Source organism: Nycticebus coucang, chromosome 3 (assembly GCF_027406575.1).
Source record: "Nycticebus coucang isolate mNycCou1 chromosome 3, mNycCou1.pri, whole genome shotgun sequence".
In the NCBI taxonomy this organism is placed as follows: domain Eukaryota; kingdom Metazoa; phylum Chordata; class Mammalia; order Primates; family Lorisidae; genus Nycticebus; species Nycticebus coucang.
Window position 1 is genome coordinate 109,072,020 of NC_069782.1, and position 12,533 is coordinate 109,084,552.

General features: G+C 37.1%; 1 protein-coding gene across 3 annotated transcripts in view; it reads right to left on the reverse strand.

Moving 5' to 3' along the window:
- The window catches only part of BICC1 (BicC family RNA binding protein 1), a 320,218-nt gene that overhangs the window by 30,589 nt on the left and 277,096 nt on the right, over window positions 1-12,533 (reverse strand). For 2 of the 3 annotated variants that reach the window (XM_053585644.1, XM_053585645.1), the window contains exons 4-10: window positions 11,371-11,450; window positions 8,735-8,893; window positions 7,458-7,511; window positions 6,444-6,638; window positions 5,968-6,219; window positions 3,400-3,531; window positions 636-822 (exon numbers count right to left, since the gene is read on the reverse strand). In XM_053585644.1, coding sequence (XP_053441619.1) covers window positions 636-822; window positions 3,400-3,531; window positions 5,968-6,219; window positions 6,444-6,638; window positions 7,458-7,511; window positions 8,735-8,893; window positions 11,371-11,450 — 1,059 coding nt within the window. Of the gene's footprint in view, window positions 1-635; window positions 823-3,399; window positions 3,532-5,967; window positions 6,220-6,443; window positions 6,639-7,457; window positions 7,512-8,734; window positions 8,894-11,261; window positions 11,325-11,370; window positions 11,451-12,533 lie in introns of those variants that run through there. The other variant, XM_053585646.1, reaches the window with a different exon arrangement.

Sequence of the window (12,533 nt, forward strand, 5' to 3'; positions counted from 1 at the left end):
GAAGAGACCATGAATACAACGACTATTATTAAGTGGTTCACTCCACTTTCTTAACTAAAGTGCAGAGATGAGGTTATTTATCATATTTCCATTTTATTCATATTTCCATTCTTTGCCTTAGATGGAAATACAGGTCTGGCTGCAGGCTCGATTTCTTTGTGTCTGGGTGAGGCAAGCCTAACCACTCAGGGTGGGGGCTTGTTTTCACCTCCCCACTCCCTAGCCCTCATACAGATTTGTAATTACTTTTTGAAAAGCAAATGGGATAATCTTTATCTCTAGGGACTGATAGCAAAATTGCAAATGCAAGAGAGAACAAACACATAAAATTATAGTCATGCTCACTCCGATCTCAATGGCCTTCTTAATTTAGGAGAACAAACACAGCCACTGAAAATAAAACAGTCAGACCTTGATTATTTATGCCAACATGGGAAGAATCTGGGTAACGAAATACATACGGTCTAACAAAAAACCTGAAATGGATTGATGTTAAGTTTTGCTGCTTTTCACCTGATCTTAGGGCCTCAAGAAGAAAAAAAAATGCCTTTAAATGTAGACCCGAATGGTAGAAAGAAAGGGAACCAGATAAGCATTTCCCCAGTGACTGAGAAGCGCTATAATAAATTTTATACCTAGTCCAGTGAGTCCGAGGCCTGCTGAAGCTAAGATATCCAGGCTGGGACATGCCAGGCCGGCGGGGCACGATGCTGGGGATGGACTGGTTGCTATGGTAACCCCACTGCTTTCAAGTCCGAGGAGACATTTCCTTGCTTCATACATATTTAAGGCATTTCGCTCAACACTTTTCACAATCACAGACTATGAAAACACATAATGGGAGGAAAAAAAGTGACATGCGAGTCATCTACAATGGATGAGGGAGGATCGGAGGGAGGGAGGGAAGATAGGTGGAAAATGAATATGCTAATAGGAATTCCACTCAGGGCACGTTTAATGCTGCCTTCAAAATCAACCGCAAATTCTAACCACTTATTTTTTAAGTTTACTCCTTTTGATAAAACTCTAAAATGTTGGTTACCCTTCACTGGGCCTGTCCTGTGGCCCAGGTGCTGTGACAGAAGCTGCCCATGTTCCAATTCTCAGCCAACCCGTAAGGGGCGGGAATCATCATTAACACTCAGTGAAGTTAAGGGACTTAGCCAAGTTCACTAATGGCACAGCACAGCTGTGGAGCGGCAGTGAGAGGATGGAAATGTGGATCTGCCTCTACCTTTACAGCCTCCTATTTTTACTCTAAGGCTTTCCTGCCTTTATTTCATCGTTATGAACCAAATTAAACTTGTCACCTTAGATAGGCTTCATAATAACAGACACATACATCTGACATTTGTAGTTTACTAGTTAACTAATAGACCTTGAGGTACCCTATTCCTCACTGGTGACATATCAATGGCAAAGCTTATGGTAAAAAAAAGAAGGAATTTCCAAGTAATAAATAACCTCCCCACCATGAACTCCTTTTGAAAATTGGAAACGTGAACCCAAGGGGAAAAGCCTCCAATGGACAATAAAGAAAATTTGTGGCTGAGAAAGCAGTTAAATCTATAGTTAGAATAGGGGCCAGCGAGGTGTAAGTAAATGGCCCTGGGTTGCCACAAGGCTCCAGAGTTCTCATTTATAATCTATTTTTCTCTGACCCCTGTTGATTTCCTTGTGAACTCCTGGGATTCTCCTTGTGCCTATCCATCCTTCTAGGTACGAGTCTCTACATGCCTCTTCTGTTTTTATCTTTTAATCCTGGGATCCATAGTGACTCTCATCAACTCAAATTAGTCAGGCACAAAGCTTCACAATACATAAAACTAATGTCCTTTTCTCCAACTTTAAACTCATTGTATCAAGTTCACTTAGAATCAACACTATCTTTTCCTTTAAAGTTTTCTTTTGGAGAAGGCATCATTGTTTTTCTTCAGCTGGACAGTAAACACCGCATTATTTACACATGTACATCATTATATATAATACATATTATACATATTCCATTCTACATTTATGGCTTAGAAATTAAAACATAAAAAATAGAAATTAAAACATGAAAGGCATGACTGGTGTTTTACCTACTAGAATAAGGTTCACGATTTTATGTTTTTCTTCTAAAGTCTCCATAAATTTAATAAAGTTACATTTTACAAATCCTTTTATTTTGAAGTCTTTTAAACATAAAAAACCAAGATTAATATAACAATTATGTACCTAACACCCAGAATTGGGTTTTGTTTCTGATTTTTGTTAGAGAAATCAAACATTCTCTTATTTACTTTCCTAGTTCCATTTCCCTTCCCACTGCCCCAAAAGCAACTCATCCTGAATTTGGTGGCTGTCCAGCCAGACAATGGTTTGCACTTTAAAAACATGCTATACCTAAATGCTGCCATTTGGGACATGTGATCATTCGATTAGCTTTTTTATTCAATATCATTCTTATATTGACTCCTGGTACAAAGTTGTCTTCAGAGAGTGTAACTGACACAGAACTGCTGCAGGTGGGATCTCAGTATTTCCACAGACATCAGACGGTCCCAAATTTCTCTTTAAAGTGGTTGTGCCAATTTGCACAGCAATATTAATGTATAAACATTCCTCTTTCCTCATTCTCGCTAGCACTTCATCAGATTTATTGCACTACATTTTTGCTGTCTATATAATTAATATAATTTTGCAACATCTTAAAGGAAAAATTCCAGGAACACTGAACTGGGGACAGTTCGAATTTTATTTATTAAAAAGAATTGGCACTTATTCCGTAAATCTTCAAGGCTAGCCTACTGGCATATAGTTAAATACTTTAATTTTTTATAATTGCATTGGTTATGTACATACACATAAATACACACATGACACATAAGTAGCCTTATTGACTCTCTGGGAACTTGGTAAAGCTTAAAAGTTACCAGATTGCTAATTAAGGAAAATGTTTTTCTTTTTCTCATATATTTATAGAAAAATAATGTTACTAAAAACAGACTCCATAACCCAACACATAAAAAAAAGATCATCAATGATAAACACTGTTAAAATTTCATACTTAAATAACTAAATATATAATGATATGTATATTATACAGGTTGAGTGTCCTTTACCTAAAAGGCTTGAGACCAACAATGTTTTAAACTGACATTTTCAGATTTTGGAATATCTGCACTGGGTTTAGCATCCTTCATCTGAGAATCTGAAATGCTCCAATGAGCGTTTTCTTTGAGCAACGGGTTCGTGCTCAAGAAGTTTCAGATTCTGGAGCATTTCAGACCTTCTGGTTAGGGGCACTGCATAGATACCAGTTTCACATGCCGGCAAATACACACTTGCATGTAAAGTAACAGTATATAGAATATGATGCTATGTATGATACATGATTCTCTGGGTATCCGAACCAACCTTGCTTGGCTGTTTTGGCTTTGGTTTAATACTGATGAAGACATCGAGTTGTTCCATTAACTGAGCAATAAACTGTGGATCTACTTCAATTTCTTCCTTCATATCAAACATCAACACAAGAGGAAGACAACCCTAGAAAATGTCACAACAGAATGATTTGGAGGTAAAAAGTTAATCGTTTGAACACCTGCTAATTTAACATGACTGCAAGTAATGTAGTGTTTTCTAGATACAAAGAGTAAGCCAACATGTTACAGCTAAATTACATACCCTTTATCTGGTTTGGAAGGTTGGTGTGGGAATAATGTGGAGGGGGAGAAAACAATTTTTTAGATGACAAAATTATTATGTCTTAGGTTTCTGGTTTTGGCCCTGAATTGTTTTTTCACTCTTGGGAAATTCCTTTCTTCTCTGACTTCAGTTTTGTCAGTGATCCAGAAACTAGATTCTCAACCACACTAAGGATACTCATCTTGTACTTTTGCTCAGTGACTTACAGTGGTGACTTCATAATGTATCCAGAATGAAAACTAAACAAAAATCAGCATTTAAAAAAAGCTCCCCATTTCCCCAGACTTGCTTGTCCAACTGTCAATCTATATGGCTTTGTGCCTGCCCTTCCTCCAGGGCAGACCAGCCTCTAAACTATTCTTTAAAGGGATCCCTCACTTTGCTATCTTAACTCTTCAAAAGGCTTCTTCACCAACACAAATGCTGCTTACCTTCTGATACAGCTCAAAACTTTCCTCCCTCCTGGAGCAAACCAATACTATGCATATTATCCCTTATTTAACTATTTCACTTTTAGCACCCAAGAGTTTAGTTTAGATTTTTCTATGATACTTTCTTCCTAAGCCCCTAATCTACTGAGTATAGAAACCACACAATGCTAGCTACTGCTTGCTGTATTTTATAGACACACTTCAGGAGAAGCCACTACTATGCGTACTGGGATCAAAATGAAAAACTACACTCCATTGCTCTTGTGGATAGAAGTGATTTTTATAAGTACAATGCTATTAAAAAATGGGATGGTTAATACAAAAGATGTAAAGTCTCCATCTTTTTTGTATTAACCTGGACTGAGTTGGAATACATTCTTCTTAGTAAAGCATCACAAGAATGGCGAAGCAAGAATCCAATGTACTCAATTCTAATATGAAGGGAGTAGATGATCTAATGCAAGGAGGAGGGTAGGGGAATGAGGGATGGGAGAGGGGAGATGAGAGGGGAACGGGGGTTTTGGTGTATGGCACACCTCTTGGGGGCAGAACACAATAATTGCACCGAACAAATGCAATCAGTGTAACTTAATTCTTTGTACCCTCAATGAATCCCAAACAATTAAAATAAATAAAATAAAAATGTGATGGTATTTAAAATGTAGGTTAAAGCCTTTTATTACTTCCTTCTTTCAATATTGTTCAATGTCTTATTTCATTTTTGCCAGGAATGGTCAAAGTGTGAATATAAATTCATAACTGCACATAACAATGCCTAAAAAATCTTTTAAGCAGATAAAGTATGAAAAATAATTATAATAATCCTTAGTTACAAATATGCTACCTGACTGGTGGTATGGTATGTTAAAAATAATCTGATAAAGTAAGTTTGGCTGAAACAAAATTATTCACAACAAAACAATTTTTTATTAAATCATGGATTATAATCCCTAATGATAATAACAAGCTCTCATCTCTTACAGGAATGGAATTAATAATACAAACTTGGCTTTTCTTAAAATTTCTCAAAAACAAATCCTGCAAGTTAATAATACCAAAGGTCACACCTGCCACTATTACTGATTCAAATGTCACTAAAGGTCAAGCACTGAACAAGAGAATACAATGGTGTTTCTGATAAGAGTATTTGTGAGCCTGGAATTATATCCATTCATTTTGTTACTGTATATAAACTCACACACTGGGGTTTGGACTGAATATAAGCAGAACAGAAATATTGTAAACTATAAATTAGAAATAGCATTGAATTATAGCATATACCTTTGCTTTTTTTCTTCAATAAGTGATGCTCAAATTTGTAGCATAAGTAGTATTTTAATTGTCAGCAGTATTTTAACTGTATCAGGGATTTATAAGATGTACAAATGTTTTAGGCTGCCAAAGTTTATGCCTTTGAGGATGAAATTTAAATGATATTTTTACTTTTCTGATTAAACAGAAGACTTTTTTACCAAATGCAAATTGCGCACTAACATTACATGTCAGATGAAAACCACCACCTTCTGTCCATGCCACAAAATACAGTCGATTACTGCAATGTAACTTCTTCTGTGTTTGCAGTTACATTACTGCAATGTAACTTCTTCTAAGTTTAAAAAAAAAAAGTACTACAAGAAAATGACTCACCTAGGCAATGAAATTAAACCTTTTGAGGCACAATGAAGCTTACTCTTCTAGTTATTTTCTTTTACCATGAAACTTCCTTTTTTGACCAAGCTTCCAAAGTACTTTCTTAAATATCACATTTGTACAGTGTGTGGTACAGCAACACAGTGTATACAAAGAGGTTTTTAAAAAATGGTAACACTTATTTCAGTAATCTTACCATGAGATATTGCCTTGCAAGACAGACAGACTCAATGGTGCCCTGGAGGTAGACAGTGGATTTCTTTTGTGGATTACTGGGATCAGGAAAGTGAATCTGAGCACCTGTTCTCTGCATGATATGTTTGATGTTGCTCCCATTTCGACCCATCATAAAGAGATGATGTTGAGCTGCAATATCTAGCTGTGTGCTCACAGGAATAGCTGATGCTAAGCTCCCGGCAAGGTGTTCTAACAGCATGGCAGTTCCTTCCTATGAGAAGAAGGTGGGAGGGAAATAATCCTATAAAATAAGTGTTCATATGGAAAGAAAGACTATCACACTTCTAACAGCTATGGAAAAAATATAGTACACTCTGTAAGCCAAAATATAATACAAACAAAAATTCTGGAAAACACATTAGCCTAATAGCCTTTAAAAATAAAACTTGCATGATCTGTACATTTTTGGTGATGTGAATTATCTAAATCGTTTACCTTCACAGCACTAGTGTTATTTTGGGACCCTCGTACTATGACAGTAGCACCATACATTCGAGAACGCTGTTTAAACGACACTGAAATGTTGTACGTCTGTGATATGTGCTGAATAGAGGGGGAGTTGGGATCAGGAACTGGTTGTAGAATTCCAGCAATTGGCAGCTCAAACATCAGCACCAAAGGAAGCAGTTCCTGCAGCGAAGTGACGAGAACACAGCGGGCACAGTTAAAATGTGAACAGAGATGTGCACAACTCAGCAGTTCTTTTCTGAATGTGGATTTTCAAACAAATTATTTTTATTGCAGACATAGGCTTTAATAAACTAACATTGTAGATGGTTTTTTCAATGGAAGGAACCTTTTGTGAAACCTGAGAGTCTATAACTCATGGGCACTTAGAATTCCTCATGCTTCTTTCTATCATTTATAAAACAACAGAGACATTGAGTCAGAGAAAATCCAGAGTATCTTTAAGAAACATGTCAGATGAAAAAAAGAATTTATAAATTTTATTATTTACAATAAAAGTTTAGATAATGAATGCTGAAATAGGCATTAAAACAAATTTTGCCACTATTTCCTACTTATTCTACACACAGTTTGGTTATAAAAATGATAAATTATAATTTTTCTTGTTTTTTCAGACAGAGTTTTACTTTGTCCCCTTGGGTAGAGTGCAGGGGTGTCATAGCTCACAGCAACCTCAAACTCTTAGGCTCGAGTGATCCCCTGGCCTCCGCCTCCCAAGCATCTGGGACTACAGGTGCCCGCCACAACGCCTAGTTAGTTATTCTATTTTTAGCAGAGACCCAGTCTCTCTTTTATTCAGGCTTGTCTCAAACTCCTGAACTCAGGGGATCCACCCACCTGCCTCAGCCTCCCAGAATGCTAGGATTACAGGCATGAGCCATAAATTATGGCCATGTGTGGCCATACGTTATGACTTTGTAATGCCTTATAATGTAAAGGTTGCTGACATCAATGTACAATATTAAAGTCATAAGGAGTTACCCGGATTCTAACTCGGGCAGATTCTACTCCTGCCGGCTGTCCTGCTATAGATACCTGCAAACGTAAGAAAACACAGAATTAGACTTATTTTAATCTAACTCACATCTGCTCTTCCAGTTAATCTTCATCCTTGCTACCCAAAGTGTTGTCCAGGGACAAATAGCAGCAATATTACCTTGGAGCTTATTAAAAATGAAGGATCTCAGGCCCTAATCCAGACCTGCTTCATCAGAATCTGCATTTTAATGAGATAGTCAGGTGATTTGTGTCAACTCATTTATATCACCCCTTGGATTTACCTGAAGTCCCACAGCCCCCAGGAGGCCATAATTGCTTTAGTTCACTGAATTTTCTCCCTTTTGTCTAAACTCTCTACATACCAGATGCATATCAATATTCAATGATATGGCTGCACTAGGTTCTGAAAATACTGAACTCCTTCCATACCAGATGGTGAATAATCATTGCTCTCACACCCACCTGGAGCTTTCCTCAGGGATCTCTGGGACCGTCCCATGATTCATCACCTAAAGCGTTAGTCTTGGCATTGGGATGGGGTATAGTGGCTCTAGGACACTACTCCTAGGGCTGAAGCCAAGCTATCCCAGTTGTTAAATATTCTGAATACTGCCCTTGTTTCACTATGGCTTTCAATCTAGTCCCTTACGCATACATCCCATTGTCACCATTAGTCCCTATATAGAAAATACTATTTCTTATTCATCTTTGTGGCTGACAATTTCAATTATTGTGATTAGTTTAGAAGAGTTAATGCTTCCAAATTATACAAATAATACTTCAAGTATTCAAAGTGCTTATGTGTGGACAGGTGAGTTCCATTTGTACCAGAAAAAATGTACATAAATTAAAGGGAGACATAATTCAGTCAATATAAGTAGACAGGCACTCAAGCATCACCTGTCAAAAGGGGACGTGGTACAGCCTCGAGGACCACTTCTGGGTTTCTGCAGCTAGAATCCCAGCAATGGAAAGGTGCCTGGACTAGTCAAGCTTCCATGTCCTTCTTAACAGAAATGCTTTCTCAGCCTTGTTCATCACATTTTCCTCCTTTTTTTACCAACCATTTAGAGATGAAGAGTTTAAGGCACCCCTACAGCTCATCTCAAAAAAAAAACACAGTATCTTCAATCTCCTTGCAGGCAGTGGTACCATCCACACCATGTGGCATATGCAGGATTACTTCTTGGATCTCACTTCTCAATAAAGACATGCACGCTGAAAATGAATGCAAGAGTTCACATGAAAAAGCAAATCACCTGGTTGCTTTTCTCTGCTTGGTTATTCCTGTTGGAATCTGGGAAGTGGATGTGGCATCCAGTTTCTTCCATCACTTTTTTAATATTGTTGCCACCTTTGCCGATTACATGTGAATGTTCTGTATGTGAAACATCCATCTTCAACGTGACTCTATTGCTCTACACAGAAATGATGCATTATCATTTGATGCATGGAAAAGGTAAGAACAGCTTCCTCAAACACTTTGCTGCCAAGGAAATAGGAATGGTACTAACAAAGACTTCCAGTGGGAAAGCTCTTGCAAGAGTACATGTGAAATTTACTAAATGTAGAATATAAACGTCTTAACACACTAAGAAAATGCCGTGAAGGCTGTGTTAACCAGTTTGATGAAAATATTTCAAATTGTACATAAAACCAGCACATTGTACCCCATGATTGCATTAATGTACACAGCTATGATTTAATAAAAAAAACATCTACCAGCAGTCTTCGATTTCCATTAATTATCTTCAATTATAAAAAAGAAATTCTCATCTTAAGACAAATTTGTCAGAAAAAATAGAAAATATAGTCTTTACCAAGATAATTTTTTGGAAAGTAGTCTTTTTTTTTTTGTATAGACAGTCTTACTTTACTGCCCTTAGTAGAGTGCAGTGGCATCACACAGCTCACAGCAACCTCCAACTCCTGGGCTTAGGCGATTCTCCTGCCTCAGTCTTCCGAGGAGCTTGGACCACAGGTACCCACCACAACGCCTGGCTATTTTTTTGTTACAGTTTGGCTGGAGCCGGGTTTGATCCTGCCACCCTCAGTATATGGGGCCAGCGCCCTACTCACTGAGCCACAGGCACCGCCCAGGAAAGTAGTCTTTAGATAAAGTCAGGTACAATTACAAATAAGTTATTTGTGTTTTCTTTAAAGACATTATACATGAAACATCTAATTCACATAACTAAAAATAAATGAAAACACAATTACAAGACAAGATACATATGTTAATGGGATTGTAGGACTAAGATGATAGAAAACTAGAAATAAAGAGAAAGCTCAAAACTGTGAATAAAGAAATATTTACAAGTGTTGCTTTAACAGCTTCTATATAATAGGGCATGCTAAACCTTACAAAGTCAATATCAAAAAGCATAGATGTCTGGCAGTAAAATGGCTTAAGAAAAATTGTCTAAATTTTTCATTTAGAAAATTGTCACTGAAATTCCTCAGTCCTTAATCAGAGACATCAAAAAGTCAAAATACAAGATGTTAAAAATACCAATAATTTTAAACCTTCTGAATTCTATTTATTTATTTATTTATTTGGAGACAGAGTCTCAAGAGGTCACCCTTGGTAGAGTGCTCTGGCATCACAGCTCACAGCAACCTCAAACTCTTGGGCTTAAGCGATTCTCTTGCCTCAGCCTCCAAGTAGCTGGGACTACAGGCCCCCACCACGACTCCAGGCTATTTTTTGTTGCAGTTATCATTGTTGCTGGCCCGGGCTGGATGGGTTCAAACTTGCCACCCTTGGTGTATGTGGCTGGCACTGTAACCACGATGCTACAGGCGCCAAGCCATAAACCTTCTGAATTCTTATGTTAAACTTACACTTATTAAATATTTTGGTTTTTAAACTTATGTCTTCTCTCCGTTTGACCTTTGAAATACAAGAAAATATCCCCCTTTTGGAGAAACTTCTAAATATTTAATGACTGTAAGATAAATGATTTTTAAAAGTTAAAGAGCAAAGAGTGGAAAGAAAAAGAAGAAGAATGAAAGAAAGAAAGTAAGAGAGAGAGAGAGAGAGAGAGAGAGCACGCGCGAGAGAGCAGGGATCATTCTAAGGTAATACCAGGTGGCAAAACAAAATGGCTTTGAGCAAGACAGCCTGGATTTGAATCCCACCTCCTCACTTACCAGCTTGGGGATCCTGAGAAAATTACTTAGTATCTCTGTGTTGACTCAGTTATGAAGATGAAACAAATTAATTTTTGTAAAATGTAAAGTGCTTAGTAAGGTGGCTGGTATATAGTGATTTACATGTGTTTATTGAAGAAAATAAATTCTCACAAATGAGTATAAATTTTTACATGTACTTCCATAGAAAAGTAGCAGGGAAATATGACTATGGAAAAATTCCACAAATTAGCATAAATTTGATAGAGAGAGGAGAGGAAAGAGCACGCACATGATTGCAAGAGAGAAAGCATGAAATTTCACGCCGTCTCACACACACACACACACTGAACTATACAAAAGATCCTTCTGGCTTTCTACTGCCAATCATAGAGGCAAATATGCTAATTCATACCATCTTTATTACTTACCCTATGCTACTTAGAGCCAGTTTCTCTTTCTGATGATGTCATGTATGTATGTACATATATTACATATATACATATATATACACATAGACATATATGTATGTATGTGTGTCTGGGTGTGCATATATATATTGTTCAGTTACCCAATGTGAGAGAATATATTCAAATATTAAACAGAACTTTACATCCACTGTAGAATCACATGTGCTTATTTTTAAAAACCCACCATTACTTTCTCCTGGTTTTTCTTCTCCAAATGGTTCTTTCAGAACGGCATGAAGTAGCCCTTGCAGAGACAAGGTTCTGACATCTGAGTGTCCTTAACATTCACTTACTTTTGTGTCTAAGACAGACATGATCATTTCCTTGGCTTCTTTAACATCTTCTTTCTTTCCAGAAACCTTAATATGGGGATCTATAAGAAATCAGAAACAAAGGCTCATGTGAAACCCTCAAACTTTGTTTTAAAATTGAGTTAGAACTTGACAGATTCCAAAATAGATTCGGTATTTGTTTTATTTTAGGTATGTGGCTTTCTTCCTTCTGAAAATCTACTAAACCATTTAATTGTTAAAACATTTTGATAAATAATATGTAATTTGCGATACATACAACTGCAAAATAAATATATGATGGTTTTTTTAAATAAGCAAGGAGTCTATAAATTGAACTTATTAATTCACCTATTGCTATATTCCAGGCCTGGTTCTAAAGGTTAAAATGCTTTAATTCATTTAATCCACACAGCACTGCTTTGTGAGATCGTTTATAGAAGAAACTAGGGCATAGAGAAGTTGGGTAAGTTTTCACAGAAAACCACTCAGAAGCTTGGTCATCATAATTCAGTATCTTCCAACAATGGATCCATACCTTAAACTATGTAAAGATCGGGGTTAATAGAAAAAAATTCATTTTCATTCGAGAATGTTTAATACTTGGGCTGAGCGCAGTGGCTCACGCCTATAACTGTAGCACTTCAGAAGGCGCAGGCAGGTGGATTATTTGAGCTCAGAGTTCCAGACCAGCCAGAGCAAGAATGAGACTCCATCTCTAAAAACAGCTGGACGTTGTGGTGAGCACCTAAAGTCCCAGCTACTTGGGAGGCTGAGGCAAGAGAATCGCTTGTGCCCAAAGGTTTGAGGTTGCTGTGAGCTATGACGCCAGGGAAGGGCAAGAAAGTGAGACTCTGTCTCCAAAAAAAGAAAAAAAAGAAAAGAAAACTTAATATGATCTGTTTATAAGTACCACTGAATTTTACATAGGAAAGCATTAAATCTTTGACAAATATTTTCTGAACGTCTATCATCTCTGGGCACTGTTCCAGGGGATAGGGGCTACATCAGCGAAGAAAAAAGACTCCTGTCCACATAAAGTTTGCAGTCTTGTGCAGGGAGACAAAAATGAACCAAATTATCTAATATATTATTAATAAAATATAAGTGATATTAAAAAAGGAAAAAGAAGGGAAAGGTACAGATGAGCAGTCCCAGTAAGGAAG